The following is a 24,212-nucleotide window of genomic DNA, read 5'->3' as shown; positions in this document are numbered from 1 at the left end:
ATACACACGAATAATAAATTGTACGTGCATATTTTATGGCATAATAATACAATAATTAGATTCCTAGTAACTAGTTATTTAGTTTTCAAAAGTAACGCTAATCTTGACACTTTTTTTGTTTAGAAAAATTCGTCAAGATGTTCGAAGCACGTTTACCACAAGGAGGTCTCATGAAGAAGATTCTAGAAGCCCTAAAGGATTTAGTTGTCAATGCGAACTGGGATCTCTCCGCCGAGGGTATGTCTCTGCAAGCCATGGATAACTCTCACGTAAGTTTAGTGAGCGTGTTACTGCAGAGCAGTGGGTTTGAAGAGTACAGATGTGATCTTAACTGTGTCATGGGCATCCAGCTGGCCACCATGATCAAGGTTATGAAGTGCTGTAATAACGACGATTCTCTCAAGATGGAATACAAAGATGATCCTGGTGATTCTGTAACCTTCACATTCGAAAGCCCAAACCAGGAACGAACATCTGAGTTCACTGTCAAGCTTATGCAGATTGATTCTGAACATCTTGCTTTGACTGATGATGGCTACGATGCTATGATTACCATGCCTTCTGCTGAGTTCCAAAGAATCTGCCGTGATCTCTCTGCCTTTGGAGATGCTGTAACGATAGCTGTTATCAAGAACTCCGTGACGTTCAACGCTTCCGGAGACCTTGGAGCTGGAACTATTACTCTCCTTGAAACCAACAGCGAAAAAGAGGAAGAAAAAGTTCAGATCGAGATGGATAACCCGGTAGCCCTGACTTTCGCATTCAAATATCTCCACTATTTCTGCAGAGGTGCTCCCCTTAGCCCACTCGTGAAACTCACTCTTAGGAACGATTCTCCTCTGGTGGTCCAGTACGATATTGCCGACTTCGGTAATATCCGTTACTTCCTTGCTCCTAAAGTCACTGACGAGGATGAAGCTGCATAAAGTAATTCTTGGCATGGCAGGTAAAGGACAATTTTTTAACCTATTATATTGTATTTGAATGAAAAACCTTCAGAACTGCACACTATTTGAATTCAATCAAAATATGAAATTAACTTATCAATTAAAATAACTGAGAAGTTTTCACCTTTATATAATAACATCAGAAGGCTCAAGTGGATTTAATTATGTTCTCGAAATTTTTATTTCCATTTTTAGATAATTTATGTTTCTATCAGGGCTAATGACAGCCTAGGTTTTAACTAATTTTTACCATTTTTAACAAGTTTTATTGTCTCCAGCTGTCCCAATTAAGATATAATTCAATCTTGATCTTGGATCGCTTAACATCATTGAAGTGTTGACAGTGTTAAATTGTAGTATTTATCTGCAATAATTGTTTATGTAATTTTCAATTATTAGTTCTTGATAATATTTGAAATGAGAAATCATTACTCTCCAGTTATGGTGTCTTATTTGCGTCCCAATGATTTCCCTCTGTCTTTTTCATTTTATTACAAATTTTCAAAAGAAATGTTAAAATTTCCAACCAGCATGGCACAAGATACTTATAATTTTCTTTCCTTCATATATGATATATGGTATTGTCAGTATACTCTAACACTAATATTCTGTAGCCATGTAGGTAGCAAGCAGAAGACCACTTCGTAGGAGATTGATGAGAGAATGGAAGATGACATTTTCGCAGCGGTCGCAGTAACAGCCTCCTCAGAAACCGAGCAACCTGGCCAACTGCCCAGCTCCGCGGACCTAGCTGTACCCCACTCTGTGCTCCTGCCTCTTGTTTCAGTTTATAAGGTTCTCGTCCAACACTTCAACTTAGCCCATCTTATATTCGAGGAGTTTTGTGCTGCTGTAACGCATCATGATCACAGCAGTATTGTGAGTGATGTTCATGTGGCTCTGCTCGATGAGCTTATTGCTAAGGTTTGTACTTTGTCTCCTTTATACATCTCCTTTATACATATCCTTTATACATCTCCTTTGGCTTTATACATATCCTTTTAAATACATCTCCTTTATTCATATTCTAAGCTTTTTGATAAATCACCTATAATACTGAATCAAATGTTTTTGGACTTTCTCCGGGAATTCATAGAATTTAACAAATTTTTACCAAACAATAATAGGGATTATCTTCAGGACGTGGAACAATCCTCATCTTATAACACCTACGATCTGCTGAGCTTAGAGGAGCTTGATGAAGTCACGTGGCCCTGTGCACTGAGACTATACCTTCAGCGCAGTAGGAGTGCAGCTACATTCACCGGGGATTACTACACTTTGCCAGTCGAGAAGAGAGTTGAAATTCTCCTTTACCTAACGAGATATGTGCATGGTGAGTTTGGGAGGATGCCTGAACTTAGAGAATTTGTATGTATCTTGTTATAACGCCTCTGAACTCTATTCTTTAATATTTAAATACTAAAATGAACTTTAAACTAAATTATCCTCAGAATTCGACGAAAAAGCACCATCGATATACAACTCCAGTTCACTTGGCACAGACTCTGAAGGAGCTACTTACTGGTTTGTTCTACGCAGGCTCATCCTTCACTCCAGTAGTGAAGGTACGCGGTACTACAGCAGCAAGGACAGATTAGACGAAATTATCCTTAAACTTCAGTCAGGCACTCCAGAGGATACCAATGTTAGTTTACTGAAGTCTGAGTTAGATTTTGTTTTAGGACAATAGCACTGTCTCGCCAAACCGGCTCTTTAACAAAATTCTTCATTTGTTGAGGTTTTTCAGATTATGATGTGTCGAGAACTGACCTGACATTCTGGAATGTAAAAGTATACTAAAATATGCGGTTCTACAAGTTTTGACATTACATTCCTAACTCAGGTGCACGATGCGATAAAACAAAACTATTTCGACTACGTAGAGAGGATGAACGAAACACTGGTTGATATTGTGTTTTCCTATAAAACCACACAAACCAGAACACTTCAGTCACCCACAAAATACTCTGGTAATTATTAAACTTATTATATATATAATTATATTATATATATTATATATATTATTACTGTTAACTCGCGTAGTAGTTTCGCTCGTAAATTGTTCGATATTTATGGCATAGCTGGGGAGTGGGAAAGGCAATGTGTCTTGTCTCCTCTATGTGTCTTGTCTCCTCTATGATAAGACCTACTTTAGATCACGTTGCTGAAGGATGTGAAAATGTTGTTGTTTGAATACACTCCATACTTAATATTATGTAAAGTTATCATTCAACAGTTATCATTCAACACATATAATGTTATATTTTGTTTATATTTCAGTTATATTTCAGTTATATTTCTGTTATATTTCAGTTATATTTCAGTTATATTTCAGTTATATTTCTGTTATATCTCTGTTATATCTCTGTTATATCTCTGTTACATCTCTGTTTACAAATGTAAAATGCCCCCAGGTATAACATACGGAGATCAGCAGACCAGCACAGTACTAAGGAAGGATGTCGAGAGTATGCCCCTCACCTCACTCCTCTCACTCTTCCAACAAGCTACCGACGACAACTTCACTTTCGGAGCGGACAAGCTCTATCTCAAGTTAGTAAATTCGACATTTAAAAAGCACTACACTTCTTCCCGTGCTTATAATATTGGCAAGGGAAGAAATGTTACATTGTCATTATCTTTGATTAATTTCCATCCTGTAGCCTTGTTTGTGTAAACTACAAAGTTATTTTAACGCTGTACACAATGATCAGGTACAAAGGTAAGTGTAACAGCTACAAGCTGACGGCCGCCCTATCCAACAAGCTCAAACAGACCAGTTCAACTGTTAGAGAGCAGCTCTCCTGGAAATCTTCTTCTCCAGACCAGGTACAAATCATTTTATCCGCACATATATCTTAAAAGTGGTGTTATTAAACTTCGATTTATTATTATTATTATTATCACGTATTGGTCTAGCTTTTACCCAGATTTCACACGATTTTTTATATATAATCCTGCAAGATAACCTTGCTAATGAAAGTAAAACTCTTCTTTAAACCAGGTTAAACTACTGAGAAACACGCTTCTCAACATGTCGAGTAACATCCCTAAGTACTTCATGCACGACGCGTGGTCCAAACGGCGCAGTGCCTGGGAGAATGCGCTTCTCAAAGCAGGAAATGCACACCATCTCGCTGCCTGTCTTGCATTCCTGGAGTCGCATATCAGACCCGTTATATTCGCTCCTGGTGGGTTACTATTACTAAATATTATGAGAATTCCTCTACATACAAGATATCATGTTGACTGTCCGGAATCTTAGTTTTGTGATTAGATAATCATCTTTAAACTCCCATTTGGATCTTGTATTGTTTATAAAATTTCTTCCTAGATTGGACCAAGTTAGAAGAGCCAGCAAAGGAAGAAACTGAAGAAGAAACTGAAAAAGAAACTGAAAAAGAAACTGAAAAAGAAACTGAAAAAGAAACTGAAATGGATACTGAAACGGAACCTGTTTCTACTGATACCCCAACTGTCAGTACTTCGGAAGAGGACAAACCCACTGACGAAGGGTTCGACGAAGAAATCAAACCTTTGGACGAAGAAATGAAAGACGTTGAGGATTCAAAACCCGCAGCTGAAACTGAAGATCAAGCAGCTGTAGAGGAGACAGAAGAAGCAAAGGAAGAAACAAAGGAAGAAACAAAGGAAGAAAAGCAAGAAGAAATCCCTCCTCCGGCAGACACACCAGAAGACATCGAACCCTCTCCCTCCAACAAAAGGAAGAGCCCTAGAAAAATTACAAAGATTTCTATGGATGGTGAAGAATACAGGAAAAATAACGGTACGTTTTGGTTTTCTTAGTTGGTTAGATTTCTTTGGTTTTGACTTTTGAGGAATAACAAATATCATGACATGGTTATATTTGGAACTGTTTGGTTTATTAAACCGAACCAATTACAAGGTTTAATGTTTTTGAAATGTCTAAACTTTCAGGTATTGGTTGGACGTACGAGAGCAAAAGTTCGTCAGGTCATACTGGATCACGTGACAAGGCCAAGAAATGCGATCGTCTGACTCGAGTTGTCAACAAACTCCAGTGCACAAAGGTACCTAGCTACATGTTGTTGATTTAGTGGGGAATTCTTTAGTATTTGTTCTACTTCTAAAAACGCATTTGTTTTGCTGTAGAATTATTCCAGACCAATAACTCAATAAAGAAAACAGTTAGGGTATAAAATTGAGCCGAAAAATTTTGGTTATTACTAAACTGTTCATGTTTTATCAAATTTTTCCCTTAGGGTAGCTCGATAGATTCTCCTTCCAAACGAGTAATCTCGATGCCACACGGTTTCAAGAAGATAGTGGGTCCTGACGGTAAGGTGATGTTCGCTCTGCCACCCGGTGCTAAAATAATCCGACAAAATAGCGTCACCAAGGTGATTTATAATTATTCCTGATAATTATTATTTTGTTCACGATAAGATGTAAATTTGTAATTTAAATGACTACCGCTTTAAGCTTTATTCAGTACTGTTTAAATATTAAATTCAAGTTTTAAATACTGACTTTTTGATGATACAGGTGATAATGTCAGCGAGTAGCCTGACAACTGGCTCTCCCACTGCGGTACAAGTAATCCCCTCAGACAACAAGGAAAACAGGTCACCTTCCGACAATAGCCAGAGGAATATCGTTCTTTCCAAAGAGGTTTACTATTCAGTTATTGAAACCTTTAAAGGTTTTCTTCAGAATCAAGACTACCCATTAATGTTTTGTAATTTGTTGCTCTACGTACTAGACTCTCGCTAAGATTACTACAACTTGTTTGCTTTTATAATTACCAAGACTCTCCTTAGGTAGTGCAAACACTGCTGAAGCGTCCAGAACTCAACATCAAAGGAAACGTTACGCTTAAACGACGTCAAGTAGCGCCCACGGTTAAACCCGACGATCCCGCACAACTTCTTCAGCGACTTTTCCAGAGTTGGAACTCTCAGAACACCCCTGATATTAGTGAGTTACTATATATGGGGGGGGGGGGGGGGCTATTTTTTTTTTATTAAATACTTTTCAAACTTTACAGAGTACAGCAATTACAACGAATGAAATAAACTCGAATAAAATATTGCCCCCGTCTGTAAAATCTGTCGGGAGACCAAACACGGTACTGCACAGTAAAACGTGCCCGCAATTACATGGCCCCGATATGATTTTTTAAAATGTGAAACAAAATTGTGATAAAATAAATGTGTGGTGAAGAATGTGAAACAGTTCAAATTTCTTCAGACGAGGCTGATACACTGTTCTTATCAGAGCTGACAATCTTATTGTTCCTTATGAAATGAACTCTGTTAGGCTCTGCTTTCCTCTTCTCTTTCAATTCCTCCCAGAGCTTCTTGTAAGCTCTCCTTTCTTCCACTGATCTGTCTGGGCAAATGTAGATACTTTTATAGCCCTCTTTTGTGCGTAGTAGTTTCGCTTTTCGCAGCACCTGAGTAACCATGTCAGAGCTATTTAGAGATAGTTTAGTTGGTCGTATTAATGTGCCCACTCTCTTCAGACCAACTCTACAACAGTCACGAAAAGAAGGTTTCTCGTTTATCTCACCAAGAACTTCAGCAACTTTGTTTTCTAACTTCTCGCCGTCGGATTCACTTATTCCGTAGATTACGACGTTTCTGCTTCTTTCATCCTTTTCAGCTATTGTCTTAACTGCAGTACAGATCTTCTTTGGCGTAAGAGCAGCTGCACAAGTCTTTTTCAGGGCAGAAGAATATGATTTCATTTCTGTCTGCACAGTTGTTTGAACAGACTTGAGTTCTTCGTCCTTCTTTTCAATGAGCTGCTTCTGCAAATCAATGACAGTTTTCTGCTCCGCGATTACTGAAATGTTCTGTTTATCTACTCTCTCCGCAGCCATTTGCAAATGAGGAGCCGCATAACGATTCAAAATGAAACAAACAGTTTGCAGCCAATCACACAGTTTTTCTTTCGAAACTGATCGCTTGTTCAGGTTTTTCAATACTAGATCTCCGTATTCCTTAACATCCAGTTCATGGCACATTTCATTAAAAACACTGTTTGTAGCTCTCGCTACCTGATCTGCATGTCTGGCACTAAACAGATCATCATTATCGGGGTCATCGACCAAATGCTTCGTATGTTCATGGTATGAGTACTGCATCGTGATATTCCAATGTACAGTTCTTGTATACAGGCTACACAACGATCACACTAAAAGACAAGCACTTCTTATCGCAAGTTACAACAGCTGATAACAGAGCTCGCTATATGCAACCAAATGTAAAACGACTACACACAAATATATATATTTCAAACACTGTTATTGGGCTATTGTTATTATTTATGTTCTATTAATTAGTTACATTATCATTAAACTTTCACGGATATGATAAAGATAAGCAGGTCGGGTTAGAACTTTAAATAAGGGATAAATTAGTACAGGTGGTAATATCTAATTATATAGGCCCCAGCGCAGCCCCCATAACCGGTGGTTAATTAAAATTACGACCCAATAAAATGTTGGCCCAAATTTAACATGCATGAGTAACTAATGCTCTGCTGGTTGTAAACAGATGTTGGTAATTGTTCTAGACACCAGGACCCCAGCAATCAAATTAGTGGAATGTCTCTGAATGACCAATATCCACCAAATGTTTCAACCTGGGATTCAAACAATGTCCACTATTATTCCACTTCTCAATTATAGTCAACGTCAGAGAGAGAGAGACAGAGAGAGAGAGAGAGAGAGAGAGAGAGATAGAGAGAGAGAGGGGAAGGGTCTGGACGTCTATGGACATTGAACAAGTACAACTCATAGCCTCACCATATTTAATTTATTGACCGTTGAGGCTAGCTGACGATATCTACTTCGTACAGAGGGTAGATATGGATAAGTAATCATGTATTGGGTTTATTTATCACGAAAGTCATTTAAAATAGGATATTTTGATTGGTTTAATGATGCAGTTAGCAGTAACCTTACTGGACTCTCTAATAATGACTGCTTAAGTATATTCATTAGGTACTCAGTCCACCAGCCATTAGGTTCGTTAGTCTGGAACTATGAGGTTACAGCGTCATTTTCTATCTGAATGCCTCTGTAGAAATTGTCAGATTTGCGACTTTCACCAAAACTTCAAACCGGCACAGGGTCATTACCCTACTTATAACAGTGTGGACTGTCTAGTTTAATGACAATCATCCTGTTTGTAGTGGATCACAGTTATACAGGCCTTGACTTGTATAAAGGTGAGGACTCCTGAGTCTCTCGTAATTAGTGGTAATTAGTGGTAATTAGTGGAAGTGCCACCGGTCGACAATTCGTGGTTGAGTTATTCATGGTTAGCGATCACTTTGGGATCGGTTGATCTTGACTCTGGTCCTGTTTTCGAATTCTCATGAGAGCTAGGCTATTAAACAAGGAACTGAATCCGAGGGGTTCCGTTCAGGCCCTTCACACTTTGTTTCTGTCTAGTTCTAATGTACCGTCACAATAGTGACTTTAATATCTCTATTATAAGATAACGAATTTGTTCAATTCTCATTATAAGTTTATAACTGCTCCTCTTTCTTGTCGGCAACTAAGCGGCTTTGCAGCCAATATCCTCGCTTGATTCTGTCTGATTCATTTTGTAACCCATATAAGCTGAGCAAAGTGCGTGGTTCAAACAAGAGGCTTTTATTTGTTAATATCTTGTGATTGAGTTAGGGAGCGATTGAGACATTTCTTTAGTGCTATTTGTCTGACCAATCTTGTGAGATTAATTTGTTATTATCTCTCGGCTTAAGTTTAATATTCAGCATAACACGTCGACGCTCATTATTAATCTGTCCTTATTTTCTGTGCTTTCTCTTTTCTCATGTATACATAGGGCCTTAAGAAGTGGGGGTTTCCATTTTTGGTTATCTATGTCATTTTCAGTAGGGTTTACGCTATCTGTTTGCACTTTGCATTTGGGCAACTTGAAGTCGTGATAGGAATTGTCGAAGCCTTGCCTATGTGCCACTTGTTCGAATTAAAGGAGAATTTTACGTCGCGAATACTCCAGAATGAAACAGTTATTTTTCTTATATTATAGTTGACGGCGTTTAATGGGTTTATCAGTGATTATATAATTATTATATAATTTCAAGTCAGGCGGGCGGAGCGTATGGCATGAGTATGAGGTATTATAGAAATTTCACACTCGCTTTTATCAGTTTTCAGGAACAATTTTTTATCGTCGCCTGGTACGTCAATGCACCCATTATAATTACACATTATAATTAATAACTGACAGGGTAATTACATAATATAATGTCTCAATATGTTTTTGTCTCAATATTGTCACCCAGCAATTGAGCCAGCTTCTTTCACGACTTTGAAATATAATGGACACGAAACATTTCCATAAATACTAATAGTATTGCTTAGTATAGGTTTGAACTAAGTCCGATCTACGCCAGATAACACCCGAGCCATATATCCCTGTCCCATATCAGGGTTCGCAGGTCCTCTTTAGAGTTTGTACCAACTTTATTCAGTAACATAGACAATAGACATATAGCTTATTCTCGGTCGGCCTTGCTCTGCTCTACCATGCAAGTTCCCATACGACTAAATCACTGGCCAGTAGCTCTGGATGTCTGATGCAATGTCCCGGCCAAACGTTTCTCTTTAGCTTTTGCCAGTTTCCAGGTTTCTGATTCGTAGAGCAGTACTGATTCGCAAGCCGCAATGAACAATCGGATCTTAAGGTTCTTTGAAAGTTTGGATTTCCAGATATTATTTAGTTTATGTAGGGCACCCCAATCCAAATGTGCGTTCTATCTTGAGAACTTTAATGATATGGCTTACTATCCCAGCTGTTATTTAAACTATTTGTCGACGAAAGATAAAGGTGCCCATTGCATTACCCATGCTTTCTAGAAAAACATATGCTTAGTCAACACGCAGTTGAATGATCCTGTATTTACTATTAGATTTAGAGGAAATACTTTGTCCAAGAACAGCTTACTGCTACGTCTCGAATCTCGATTATTAGCTAGGACCGGGCGGAATGTGACAGCGTATCATTTCTCTTTTAGTTGAAACTTTAAAACTTTAGTTCGTTATTGTTTTGTGCTCAGCATTGTTTCTTGAATGTACTCAATCACAAGGGCAGCTTTGCTTGTTTTTTAATGTTTGTGCGTAATGCCTATGACGTCTAACACCATCTCCATGATGTTCAACTTTCATGTGGCAACCTCGAGACAAACTCTAAACGTTTCAAAGCAATCACTATCCCTTACAAAACGTTTCTTTCGCGATTATATACACTAATATGCGTAAATATTGTCGATACCGCAGTCGGTTATGGGCGAAAAGTTCTTTATCGCAACGTTTGGTTGATTTAACATTTGCGTCAATAAAAAATTTTCTATCGTCTGTGAATTTCCATTGACAAACATAATATACTGATTAATTTGGAAAGCCCTGTGTGCGGCCCTCTGAGCGTTGATCGGCATATAAGTATTCGTGTTGTAGACCGGTTCAACTACTTTATAATCTTGTTTATTCATATTTTCTTCTTGGCTGTCGGCCTACGTGTTGATGGTAGCAGTCGCACCATCGTACATTATTGTTTCTCACCTTTGGCTTTGTGGTGATTTGTGTTACTTGGGTAGTTGTACAACATGTGTCAAAGAGTTTCGAAATCTGCCAGATTGAGAATTCCGTTGAATGATCATTAGTCTCCGCCAGCAAGACGTGGGATTTTGTTTTGTAAGTTTGATCAGCGCTGATAGTCCGTATTGTCTATATTTTGGTAGGACGTGATTCTGGGTACTCTGGGCAGTACAATAGATAGATTTAATAGAAGCGTGATCATTGATCCATAAAATTAGGTCTGATAAGATCCGCACCACGCTCCTTGCACTAAATAGACCGGTGGCACCTTAATTTCAGTTAATTTGTCAACCTTTACTTATTTCGTTACCGAGATCGAATTTAAAAGCCGGCTGTAAATTGAAACTTCCACACTTGAGTGATTGGTAGTTTGTTTCTTGTTTTTTCATCTTTTACGATTGAAATAATCCAGTTAGGCAAGAAAGGAAACAATAAAGACTGTCGGTAGGGACTTTATCCTGATGTAACTGAGCGGACTTTTACTCAGATCTTATTGACAGAGTTTCTTTTTGTTGAATCTGAACCAAAGATGACGTTTGATTTTGGGACTGGTCTAAAATACGACTCCTACATAAACTACTGTTTTGGGTGTTTCATGATAACATGTGTGCTGATATCAACATTCCTAAACCCTCTAATCATCTACAGCTACAGCCAGAAGCCGAAGTCAATACAAAACTTTCTGTTCAAGGTGATTGCAGTTTCTGACTTCTTGACAAATCTGCTCCCTGGAATCTTCATGATTTACGTCTTCTTTGGTTCTGTAAAGTTTGAACGCACGTTAGTTAATCAGCTGCCAGAGTTTCTAAGCTGCACGTTTGGTTGTGTCTCCCAAGTTACGACCAGCCTGATGGCAGTGACTCGCATGATCGCCATCATCAGACCTTTCTTCAAAGTTGAGTTCAAGTTCGTCCTAGCTTACCTGATCTTCTACACCATCTACATGGGTATCGGAAATGTCGGAAGCCTAGTAATAACAGGATTAAAGAATCATCAGAATGCAAGCCGCGACCCCCACAACATCTCAAAGTATGTCACTCTCGGTTATGATAGACACTATAACCTCAACATGGCCACCATAGAAACACTAAACAAAACGGTATGCTTCAGCATGAACATGGCACACTGTATCTTAGGTCTTGTGTGCAGCATCATTGTGGTTGGCTACCTTCAAAGTCGTACACCCATTGGGGGGTCTTCCTCACACCAACGCAAACTAAAAGTCAGCAAAACGATTCTTATCATGAACATTCCGTATTTCATCTCTATCATCAGCAACTTCTTAGCGTTTTATCAAGTTGTTGAGATAGACTTTAAGCTGGTGAACCATTACATGCTACCTATTCTGACAAGCGCGTATAACCCTTGTGTGATAGTTGCGCGCACGGACGCTATCAAGATTGCCAAACGTGGTTTACCCGGTAATATCTGTGGTGTTATTCAGTTTGAACGACAAACATCTCTCATGCAGCCACTGACAACAGTTTCGTCGTTTGATGGGTCCCGGCAATCTTACCCAGACTGAAATACCACTAACATTCCATGTTGAGACAACAGTGGCCTCAGCAGTAGACAATATTTCATAAACTGATGATTTGAAGGAAGAGCTTGATTCCCAGACGGCAGACCACTGTAGTCAATGCATGCAATCATATTAAACTTAAGATCGCGTAGTTTGCCAGCTATACTTTTAAATAAACTCTTTGTAAATTCATTTAGTACAGTCAAATACGTATTTCTGTCCACAACCACCACATCTACAGCAAGGAAATATAATGCATATGATCTGGAAAAGCCTTACGTTCAAACGGATTTGAAATGACAAGTTATCAAGCATTTCGTCCATCCCGTTAGCAAAATTGATTGGGTAATTAGGTGATAGGGTGGTACGACACCCTATCTGCACGATTCTCATAGTGTGGATCTAGTGACCAACCCTGTAACTGTAGAATTTTTAGCAATGAGCATGGTGAAAAATCATTGACGCACAACGCGTTAGGTTTTCTCTCCATTCTTTTCAATTGGATAGATTTTTTCCGCCTCGGTCTCATGATTGATTTTTATGGCCTGATCATGAATATTTAAAAAATTAAAATATCTTTCGTATTATATCCTAAATATGTTTCTTTATCGCCAAAGTTTTTCTGTTAGCATACTGTCATTCCTTTGTTAATCTATTATAGTTAGGCTGTCTGTAAATAGGTGAATTTATGACATTCTTTTGTGGTATAATTTATGAGAACAGTAGCCAGTCCAAGTTGTCTAAATAAAACTTGCAATTAAAATCATTTCATAGTGGAATTGGATCCCCATTTCTCCACTTGCTGTAGTCTCTTTCGCCACAACCAACGCAACACATCTACGGAAAGGAAATATAATGCATATTATGATCTGAAACAGTTATACGAATCGGATTTGAATTGACGAGGTTGTCAAGCATTTCGTTTATCGCGTTAGTAAAATTAATTGGGTAATTACATAATACGGTGGTAAGACAATCTACCTGCACGATTCCCATAGGATTACACAGGATAACACAGGATTAAAATTAAGTTATAAGTCCACTATCGTGAACCGTCATAATTGTAATGTGGATCTGGTGACAACCCAATCACCTGATCCCACATAATGAACACAGCCATCACAATAACTTGTTTGACCATGACTGTTATCTGATTTATGCACACGTGCCATCTGCTAAGCAACAACTATCCCCCCCCCCCCCCCCCCATTTCTCACCTTTGTGGTGATTTGCGTTACTTGGGTAGTTGTACAACATCTGTCAAAGAGTTTCGAAATCTGCCAGATTGAGAATTCCGTTTGATGATCATTAGTCTCCGCCAGCACGACGTGGGATTTTGTTTTGTAAGTTTGATCAGCGCTGATAGTCCGTAGTGTCTATATTTTGGTAGGACGTGATTCTGTGTATTATGGGCAGCACAATAGATTAATAGAAGCGCGGTAATTGATCCACAAAATTAGGTCTGATAAGATCTGCACAATGCTCCTTGCACTAAATAGACCGGTGGCACCTTAAATTGCATTGTGAGCTCTTTTCACTCATTTCGTTACCGAGAACGAATTTAATTTTGCGAATTCAATTTTGCTTTGATGAGGCCGAGGCAAACCGAGGAATTGTCTTCCTGGCCGAGGCCGAGGAAAAATCGCTATTCCTCGGTAAAGCCGAGGCCGAGGTCGACCCTTTAAATCTTCAAAATTTCACCGAGGCCGAGGAATAGCAACTTAATTTTTAACCGAGGCCGAGGCAAACCGAGGAATTGTCCTCCTGACCGAGGCCGAGGCCGAGGAAAAATCGCTATTCCTCGGTAAAACTGAGGCCGAGGACTCGGTCGACCCTTGGTTCAAATAATCACAAATTTATTGAACGGATTACTGCGTCAGTTAATATCACTGAGAAAATTTGTGGAATCACCAATCGCCATTGACTACCGTGCCGATCTGGACACCAATGTTAACTGTTAGGCCTGAACTACGATCAGATCATTGTGTTTAAATAATATAATCGTGAACTGGACGAAGGAGAACTCTCGTTAAACTTGTGCTAATGAAATGAATTAATCATCAAGAACCTGCAAAATATCACCAGAAGAAGAAAACAAAAAACAAGTTGCGCAATGGTGGTTAACTCTCTAAACAGCAACAAAGAAAAGACGGCAATATTAAGTAACTTGCAGTGCTTTTTTATTGTCGTTTGTAAACAATTATTAAATTAATTTCCTTTGTTGGTAGACTTGTTACAAGTACTTCGTACAAAATATAATAAAAGTATGGACCCCGTTCACTACGAGATGTTAGTCTATATTAGTGGATTGAGAACTCTATGCTGCTGCTCTATTTGCAATTGTGAATGTCCGGGACTCTGTTTATCTTACAAATGATTTTAGCCATGATCTGTGGTATTACTGTACATTCCATAAATTCATGTACATTCCTAGTTCAGTTATGCGGTGAGGGTTTAACTTCTTCATTATATTATGAGCCACTCGTTGAAGGGTTGAGTTAGTATGACTTTGAATTGATTTTTAATAATCTGTTGTTAAGAGTTAAAAGCTTCCTGAAGCAGGTATATATTTTAAAGTCACTATTGTGACGGTACATTAGAACTAGACAGAAACAAAGAAGGGCCTGAACGGAACCCCTCGGTTTCAGTTCCTTGTTTATCATTTAATCTGTACTCTGCTGCTGCCGTGGCCATAATATCTTTTTTAGATTAAGTTGCGTGAGTTTGATGATTTTCAGTTCAATAATTAGTTTAATAGTTAGTCTGGGCCACTCAAAATTCTTGTACAGAAAATAGTGAGAGTAACACAAATTTAAAGTAACCAAACTGTTCGGTCGTACTGTCTAAAAATCTTAAACTCGGTTCTAATTATAACTCTAATAATTAACAACACCCAAATAATTATCAAAATAATTACGATGTGGTTGTATAATGACGAAGTAAATCTGACGAAGTACCGAGAAGGTTAAAATGTTCCGGAGATATGTACACTATTATAAAATAACATTCTTTGTAAAATTTGTATTAACATAAGATTGTCGTCGCGATGGCTGATATAATTGCAATTTTATAAATTTTATTGATTTATTATAACTATTGACAATCTCTAACATAATTTAAAGGTTGGGCTCGTTACCTTTTATTCCGAGCGACCTCAGTCGTATCCTACAAAAGAAAATGGATCAGTAATATGTGCAATTCTAATTGTATTGTGTATTTTGACAGCTCTGATGACTGTTTCTCGTTCGAGTAGAGAACTTAGTATGATCATATTATGTCAATTGTTAAAGGTCCCCTGCCAAACTCTGAAGTCTGAAAGGTCAAATCGATCTATTGGGAGTATTAAGATCTCACAACCTTCTCGTCATTCAATTAGCCATTTCTAACGGGCAACAAGTTATTTAGCATTAGTCTTATTAACGTAAGTTATTAGTGAATTAGAATAATTTTAAAAATAACTGGAAGCAGGTTCAATCCGAGTAGCAATTCAGTTGGGGTATCATGTCGAATTAAATTATATCAGTACATTTTCCTGTCAAATCATCTATTTGATGAACATTTGATAAAAATTCAAGTACAAATTTGTTACCTAGGCCAACATAATATAATCCTATAAATAAACTTCTTCGCCAGGTTCACATGGAATTTGTTGAAAAAGTATGTTGAATGATAGGCAGCTCAGTAGCATCATCTGGTAACTGGTAACTCTAGCTTTAGTTGGTAACTGGTAACTCTAGCTTTAGTTGGTAACTGGTAACTCTAGTAGTTAAAATAAGCTTCTCTTCAGCTCCCAGTCTGTCTTGATACCACATTTCAAATGCGCTGTTTTAGCGAAAGTGCGATTACTTTGTCCATCTTGGCGTTACTAAATCGAACAAACATGCGAACCCTCAAAAATGAAGGCTCTAAGGTTTCAACCTTATTCCTAATTCATTTCAGCTCTTTCGCTCTGGAGATAGATCATAGAACCTATTTTCCGTGTGTGATTATATTAATGATCAAAGGCCTCATGAAAATTCAGCTTACCGTATAAACACAGTTAGTCAGCTGCGGATGTAATATATTCAGACTAAGCCACATGTAACCTATTGTTTGAGCATAATTTATATTACCCTTAGTCATTGTTAATCAGGATCGCTATAATTAGCACTTGTGAGTTTTATAAGCTTTATTTTGTTTCCCTACATTTTGCCCACCTTCAAGTGTTCCTCTATTTATATTTTCTTCGGCCAACACTAACGCTAGCGTACGTCATACGCCAATGTCTCTCGCGCAACCAAGATTACATTACCACTGCAAAAAAAATCTTATTTAAGTATTTTGTGCCTAAAGATATTCAGGTGGTCATGTTGGTGACACCTGTCTTTCAAAAAGTGGAGCCCCAAATTTAGGGGCCAGCTATTCTTGTATGGGATTGAGATTGTTGGCCATTAAGTTTTGTACACTTTATCGGCCTGGCCATGTCGATTAATTTAGCTCCCTCCGCGCTGTTCGGCCGGTAGTACTGAATGAAGTTTCTTGACTTTTATGATTAAAATACGCCGCCTGATATTATCCTAGGTACCGGAACACCACACACACCAAGGCCAAGGTCTTTATCACGCAGCCTAGCTGCAGACCATGGTGTGCCTAGTGACAAATCACTAAAGAAGGCCGTCTCTGTTGTACAGCCAAAGCCTCAAGTCGGCAGTTTTCTGTCGAATGACAGCAGCCACCATATAAACGATACATCATACATAGTACAGGTTGATGACCTGACCATTGGTTAGTGGTTATCACCAATATAATTCGTCTCTTAGCACCCAACATTATATTCGGTCTGCTAACGGACGATCCAGGTTTTGTGCCGCCCTCATACAAGATAAACGTGGCCTTCGTTTTGATTTGTAATGCTTGTTTTAGTGTTTAATTTTGCTATCCACCGCCACAATTCAGACTTTCAGACCCTTTTCCTGCCATTTGTTTTTGAAATTAAGAACGAGGTGTGTTTATTGCTAATTATTTAAATCTTCTTTCTACTAGATAAGATTCACGTAGGCAAGACAGAGAACATAAAAGACTGTTCAGAAGAATTTCTCCTGCCTGATGTGACCGAGCGAATTGTTAGCCGGAGGGTCTGGTAGTGATTTTCTCTACGATAACAGCAAGAAACCGAGAATGGCGTTCGATTTTGGGAAGGGTGCAGTAAATCCATACGAAACCGCCATAAATTACTGTCTTGGAATTTTCATGCTAACATGTGTGCTGATATCAACATTCCTTAACCCTCTCATCCTATACAGCTATACCCTGAGACCCAAGTCAGTACAGAACTCTCTGTTTAAGGTGATCGCAGTATCTGACTTCCTGACTAACCTCATTCCTGGAATATTCGTGACTTACTGGTCCTTCACCTTGATAGATTTCGAGTACACGTTTCTCAATCAGTTGCCAGAGTTTCTAAGCTGCACGTTTGGTTGCGTCTCCCAGGTTACGACCAGCCTGATGGCAGTGACTCGCATGATCGCCATCATCAGACCTTTCTTTAACGTTGAGTTCAAGTTCGTCCTAGCTTACCTGATCTTCTACACCATCTACATGGGTGTTGGAAATAGCTGGGACTTGGTTTTAACGGGACTGAGCCATTCACAAGATAACAGCATATCCGCGATCTGGTCACATGGTACCCACGAGCACACGGGAACATACACCACCATAGAATCCCTGAACTCTCTCGTTTGTTTTGTCATGAACATGGCCCATTGCTTCCTGGGTCTGCTCTGCAGCTTCATTGTGGTAGGATATCTACAGAGGATTACCCCCATCGAAGGGTGCGCTGCTTCACACGCGCGCAAACTAAAAGTCAGCCACACCATTCTCATCATGAACATCCCGTATATCATCTCTATCATCAGCAACTTCCTAGCGTTTTATCAAGTTGTTGAGATAGACTTTAAGCTGGTGAACCATTACGTGCTTCCTATTCTGACGAGCGCGTATAACCCTTGTGTGATAGTTGCGCGCACGGATGCACGCAAGCTAGCTATCAAGACGGCGAAACGTGAGCTACATGATTGGAATGAAGCGAGAAAGGAAAGGAAGAAGAAATGGACAGTTCCATCTTGTCAGATTGTAACAAGCCAGGTTGTTTTGACAGATTTTGTCCACAATGACAAACGGATCTTTATGGGCTGATATTTCTATTTAATCTGAATATTGGTTGAGGTGAAACATTTTTCTTCTCACAAAAGACGGCGATTAACCAATAAGCTTCCAGCATTGGCCGATCAAATCCCAGAATTAGTGTCACGTGTCATAACAAAAATGATTCACTCCAATCACTATTCAGACTTATTTGGTGATCATAGCCCTCCAAATAGAGAGACACATTGTTTTCTTAATAAAACTTTAGCTTTAGTGTCATTGATGCAAATCTTTTTTTTCCATAAAACCTGTGACTGAACCTTGTATTGAACCTCATCAAATAATGGTCAACGTACGCCAGTACTCGAGAGAGCTAATGATTATTTCAAACATGAGATGTTTATGCACTATGATCTACTTTTACTCTTTTTAGATAGAGAAATGAAAACGACTAATGTGGGAACTTTCAGTTACCTACTTATACTTGTGACGTAGTGTGACTGCCACAAATTTACGACCTTAGAGGTCATAAGGATAGTAATACCCGTAAACGTCTTAGATTGACACGGCAAGACATCATAAAGTTGCTAAAAATGTGTATGTTATTTTTTCCTTCCTTGAAATTCTTGTTTCTCTGAATTCATATCTTCAATTGAGGATCTTCCCCAATTTCTAGTGATAAAATTTTAAAATTCCATGTTTAACACGCAGTACAGCAGTGTTCCATCTGAGAAATCGATGAAAGGGAAGAGGGAGGGTAGACCCGTAGACATTAGAAACTGTATCCAAGGACGACTAGCAAGTACAATTATCAGTATTATATTAAAGCTCTAGCACAAGATAAGAGCAGATAAATAGATAACGAAGGCTTATCATCAGTGAAATCTTCAAAGAAAGAAAATTTAAATAATCTAACCAAGTTGTATCTCCCAGAGAGTCACAGTTTACCGGAGAGAAAGCAACGAAAACTGGGACGAACCGCAGGTACAACCATGTTACACGGATATTTGTACGATACGAGCAACGCATTCTGTGTAGCTAACTCGCAGAATATGTGGAGAATGGCACTTAGGAAGAGCTGTGATATCGCTGATATCGGCACATTGGTATGTGGATTATTAATCTTGGTGAAACTCTGATGAAACTCTGCTCTATAGTTGCTATAGCTGCATGTTTTATGGCATAATTGATATAACTGATAATGCTAATGATGGAAGATATAAACCCCTGATAGTATCATTTATGGACGATGTCATTATAAACCTGCCCTGTTTCAGATATCCATGTTACATTCCCACATAATTTGGCCTGAACTGAGGTCTCTGACAGTCCTGACAGAGAATCAGTATATCTGTGATGAAAGCACATTCGTGCAGCGGATTATTGGTAAGACATTTTGATTTCCATCAGTTGTGATATGGAAAACAAAAATTTCGATTGTTGTTTTCAGAACCATGATCTGCCTTGATTCATCCTTCAGCACAGAGAAAAGCTCCTTTTTTTATACATTATGATTACAGAGGATCTGATATTTAGATATATATTGCTGTGCTGTAAAAATTGACTTTATTTATTTATTTATTTATTTATTCAACAATAATATGAAGGATAATTATAACGAATGTATATAGTGGATGGTACTGGATATTTCACTTCTTCTGATTTCTAACACAGATAACTTCAGTGGAGAGTCGCCAAGATAAAAACAATGAACTGGCCAAGCAATACAAGATCGTTGTGATGAAACAAAAACGAAATGAGTGAGTGTCATGTTATAAAAAAATAGAAATAACTTCTTAGCTTTCTTATAGTAAACTTACAATTTAGAACGATATTTTGAATAAAGATTGTATCATAGCTGTACGTGATCATGCTGTTCAACGTTTACATCTTCAGTGAAGAGTTGCAAGAGATTCCAAGTGCTTCCATCAAGACAGCTATGTTGGAATTGGACGAAGGGATCCACGACATATGGGTATCTGAAGATATGGTTACCTTGGGTGAGGCCTATACTTATCTCTATAACCAGGAGAAACTGAAGTCTATCGAATCTGCTAAAATTCTGGTAAGTCTCCTGTTTTCGACTGAGCTGGCCCACTTAAACGTCGCGTCCTGTTTGAAAGAGGCTCGAAGAGCCACAAAAACTAGCAGAATTTCAAGCTATTCGTATTGAAAGCGCGCTTGCTATACATCGAGTAAATTGCGCGCGCATGGCGGGATTATTCAGTTTTTATTTCCCGCGTCTGACAGCCATTTGTTGTGTATTGCCACATACACGTCTGGCTACATGCGTTTCAAAGGCCTCGCTTGTTAAGATTGATATATTTTCAGGAAGAAAAGAAGAAAGACGCTGCCAAGAGTGAGACAGATTCTTTGTTACCCAGATGGCAGGGAGAAGAGTCTGCTGACAAGAAATACTATGTTGATTCTGAAATGTAAGCCATTTGAGAATTTGAGGAATGATACTTTGCATGACTATTCTTCCCATTCTTATCTTTGTGTTAGGAACCATTGAAATAAAACATTGACAAGCTTTATTTCAGATCAACTGTAGTACGCAGAGTACTCACCAACATTTTGGACAGAGTGGAAATGGAGGACATGCGGGAGAAAGAGAGGAAAGGAAAGAGAAAGAAGGCAAAGAAACCTTTGGGTAGAATGCCAGGGAGGAGTGCAGATGAGAAGGAACAGATCAAATACTTTGGAAAACTTGACATTCTTCTCGGCCGCAGAAAGGTACGTTTCGTATATCGTTGGTAAAATGTGATGGTTTTTATATTTTGATCCCCTCGGTCAACGAGGTTGTGGTTTATTTCTAATAACTAATATCGTTTAATTATTTTATCCAAAATGCACATGATTTTCTATACAAATCATCGTTCGCGTTATGCATGACATAGTTTTGCATGACGAGTTTGCACGAAGACATGCCCCACCCTTGCTACTCACCAGGATTACTTACTTACTTTGAGCTTTGTCAAATTTACTAATCATAAATTATCTTAGCGATGGATAATTGTGTTTTTATTGGACATCATAACATATCTTTTTGTCATATCACCTATTTCTGGACCCCCACTATCTCTGAATCACAAGCAACAGTCACAATGATTTTTCCAACCTTGACTGCTATGCTTCTCATTGCTGTTGCTTATAGCTTGTGTGGCGGTGAAATAAGAAAACAGACCTTGAAAGAAATCTACTACAGAAACAAGCTGTTAATTTATTTTAAGGAATATGCCGGGAAGAATATGTATAATGCCATCAAGAGTGGATCAGTTCCTAAAAAGACGATCCTGTTCATCAGAAACCCAGGACAGGATTGGCAGACCTACGAAGTCTGGAGTAAAGAACATCCTCCTGGATCAGTGTATGAAAATAATGACGAACTTTATCTGTACAACGTTTCTGCCAAGCTACTTAAATACATTCAAAATATATGCACACCGTTTTTTTGTAAATGTCTGACTTTTCCCAAATGCATCCGGATGATGTTAGTCACAGCAAGCATTTTCATAATACCCGCTATTAAATTATTGTGGGATGTTATTGACGTCGCAATCGATTGTTTTTATTTTGCGAGGCTTGAAAGAGGTCTGTTAATTGACAAGGACATAGCAAGAAATAACCACGTCTCAAATGCGATACTGGCTTTTGCTATCCTAGGAGCTTTAAAATCTCCATTACTGAGCTATGGTATTGCTAAAACTACTGAAAGACAGACTGTTTACGACAATTCTGTAGTCAAGTTTCTAAGTCCAATGGTTGTGTCTGTAAAGATAGTTTTTGAAGACTGTGTAGAATTGTTACTAGAATACTTTTATGTTGACAAATACGTGACAGAGAGTCAACCTTGGCTGCTTATCTTAAAAGACGTTGTGAGTGCGTGTATCTACATCATGCCTCTCCTGTCACTAGTAATGTCCGGTAGGAAAGATTTTGATAGAATTCAACACCGGTCGAATGACGTTTGCTTCTTTAACCTCAACCTAACAATCAAAATATCGGACTGGTGGCATGTTTACGTTACATTCCTAGCGGTTCATGTTACATTCAGTGTTGTGGCGACAATCAGAATTTTCGGTATGATTTTCCAGTATTCCAAGCAGAGCTTTCCTCGTGAGTGTCTCCATGTGATTCATGGTAGATTAGAACAAACTCCATTTCACCATGGATGCTTGAATGGATTCGACTACGCTATTTTATTTTTCATGAGTTTCCTATTGCCCATCGTGTGTCTTGCGATTCTGATCACCTGTGGACGAAAGATCAGCAAAAGTATCGGCAGAAAATTCAACAAAACAAGATTTTTGTTAAATGGAGTGGAAAGCCAAGGACGATCATCCAATGGAAAACTTGTGTATCTACATGGCTATTACAGACTCAAGAATCACTTCGATCCATCCCATTTAGAATTTCGGCAGTGGATGTCTAGATCCAACGAACCTCGAGTGCTGTAGTTCTGTACGAGCAGGCTTTTAATTTTGTTAAACCTGCTCGATATTTTGCTAACAATAATTAGTGCCTGAGGCATGATGATATGTTTAAATTGTTTTCTTATTATGTACACACTAAGTTGTCAGGTGTCAACTTGAGTTACCAGTTAAATGTACAGATAGGGGGATTCAATTCAATGTTTCTTTTTGTTTAATGTTCATATTGATTTCTTCATTTCAATAACGTTTCATTTATTCTTCTTAGACTATAAATTCTAGCTATAAGCTGTATATAAAATTTGCATAAACTTTGGTACAAATGTACACTGTACAGTCTCTACATTTTTTTATTCTAAACACTCATACAGGAACAACTGAAGAAAACGTTCTTCAAGAAGAGACAGTACCTTGCTCACAAGATCAGGGAAGAGATCAAGTTTGAGGAAGAAGAAAACAAGAGAATTGCAGACAAGATAATGAGGGAAGAAGAGGAAGAAATGGCCCAGAAGAGGAAAAAGACACAGGAAGCTGACAGAGTGAGTAAAAACGAGTATTTTTATGACACTATTTCGTGTATATCTTAAGAAATAAGAATTTGATTACCGTAGCAAACACTCGACACCTTAAAAAGTGATACATTTTGAAGTGGAACATGTTAATTGCTGATTAAAATCTTAACATATTCTTCTTCTTCAGCGAAAGAAAGATAAGGAAAAGAAGATCAGGAAAGCCCAAGAGAAGATCGAGAAGAAATTACTACGTCTTCAGAAAAATGTGGACGACATGAAGGACACGAGTGTTGCAATGAAGAAACCCAAATCTCCTGGCCGACCGTCCTTCAAATCTCCTGGTCGACCCTCGTTCAAATCACCTAAAGCGAAGAAGGGTTCCATCAGAATAGAACCACAGTTGATTAAACCTGTGTACAAGAACAAATTACAGCCCAAGACCAAGTTCAAATTCCCACCTAAGAAACCTGTGGTTAAAAAATCGTCAGGAAAAATGTCCCTAACCCCAACTATTGCCAGTGAGTTGTTACTTATTTCCGAATTATTGAGTTGTTATGACTGCTTCTAAAATCTGGATCTACTTGGCTATTTGTGTTCTCGTATCAATCATTTATTTTCCTTCCAATTAGGAAGTTATAAAATACTTTTTTTAGCTACACCAGAAATTTGACCCAATTCAAATTTAACAGGAGTATCATCATCACCAGTCTCAAAACCCGGCCCTAAATCCAGAATCAGACTGCCCCCACTAGACAAACCAAAAGATGTGGAGAAGATCCTAGGCAAACGAAAATCTAAACCCGCCCGACCAGGTACAGCAAAGAGGCTCTGTGTGGAAATCACCCCCATAAAACTCTCCAAACGAAAGAGGGAAGCCTTGGAACAACGGCTGAACAAATACCAGCGTTCCATTGCTAGAAAACTTACTTCAAACGATATTTCACATCCTACTATTGACTTTGGTGCTAAGAAGAGGCCGACTCTGAAGTTGAAACAGAAGAGTCCAAGTGCAGGTAGATAAAAACTCGATCAGAGAGAGGTTACAGAAGTTAAGAA

The 24,212-nt window shown here is 38.5% G+C and overlaps 2 protein-coding genes across 2 annotated transcripts in view; both read left to right on the top strand.

Annotated features, from left to right (window-relative positions):
• Nucleotides 1-1,385, top strand: part of LOC134817617 (proliferating cell nuclear antigen-like) — a 93,722-nt gene extending 92,337 nt beyond the window's left edge. Inside the window, exon 2 of the mRNA XM_063826848.1 lies at nucleotides 124-1,385. Within this exon, the coding sequence (XP_063682918.1) occupies nucleotides 138-926 (789 nt within the window). The 5' untranslated portion in view covers nucleotides 124-137 and the 3' untranslated portion in view covers nucleotides 927-1,385. The remainder of the gene's footprint in view (nucleotides 1-123) is intronic.
• A 157-nt stretch (nucleotides 1,386-1,542) lies between these two features.
• Nucleotides 1,543-24,177, top strand: LOC134817613 (uncharacterized). The gene is made up of 21 exons (XM_063826839.1): nucleotides 1,543-1,871; nucleotides 2,088-2,283; nucleotides 2,402-2,595; nucleotides 2,794-2,920; nucleotides 3,365-3,503; nucleotides 3,665-3,779; nucleotides 3,955-4,141; nucleotides 4,285-4,737; nucleotides 4,890-5,002; nucleotides 5,195-5,332; nucleotides 5,478-5,603; nucleotides 5,753-5,909; nucleotides 19,145-19,317; nucleotides 19,489-19,597; nucleotides 19,896-19,971; nucleotides 20,108-20,276; nucleotides 20,543-20,646; nucleotides 20,755-20,947; nucleotides 23,016-23,183; nucleotides 23,344-23,674; nucleotides 23,846-24,177. The coding sequence occupies exons 1-21, from the start codon at nucleotides 1,611-1,613 to the stop codon at nucleotides 24,175-24,177; spliced, it is 3,861 nt and encodes a 1,286-aa protein (XP_063682909.1). The 5' UTR covers nucleotides 1,543-1,610.
• The last annotated feature ends 35 nt before the right edge of the window (nucleotides 24,178-24,212 follow it).

The sequence above is a fragment of the Bolinopsis microptera genome, chromosome 6 (genome assembly GCF_026151205.1).
Source record: "Bolinopsis microptera isolate Bmic1 chromosome 6, MBARI_Bmic_1.0, whole genome shotgun sequence".
Lineage (NCBI taxonomy): Eukaryota > Metazoa > Ctenophora > Tentaculata > Lobata > Bolinopsidae > Bolinopsis > Bolinopsis microptera.
The sequence above is the reverse complement of the archived record's forward strand: the minus strand, read 5'-3'. Positions and strand labels throughout refer to the sequence as shown.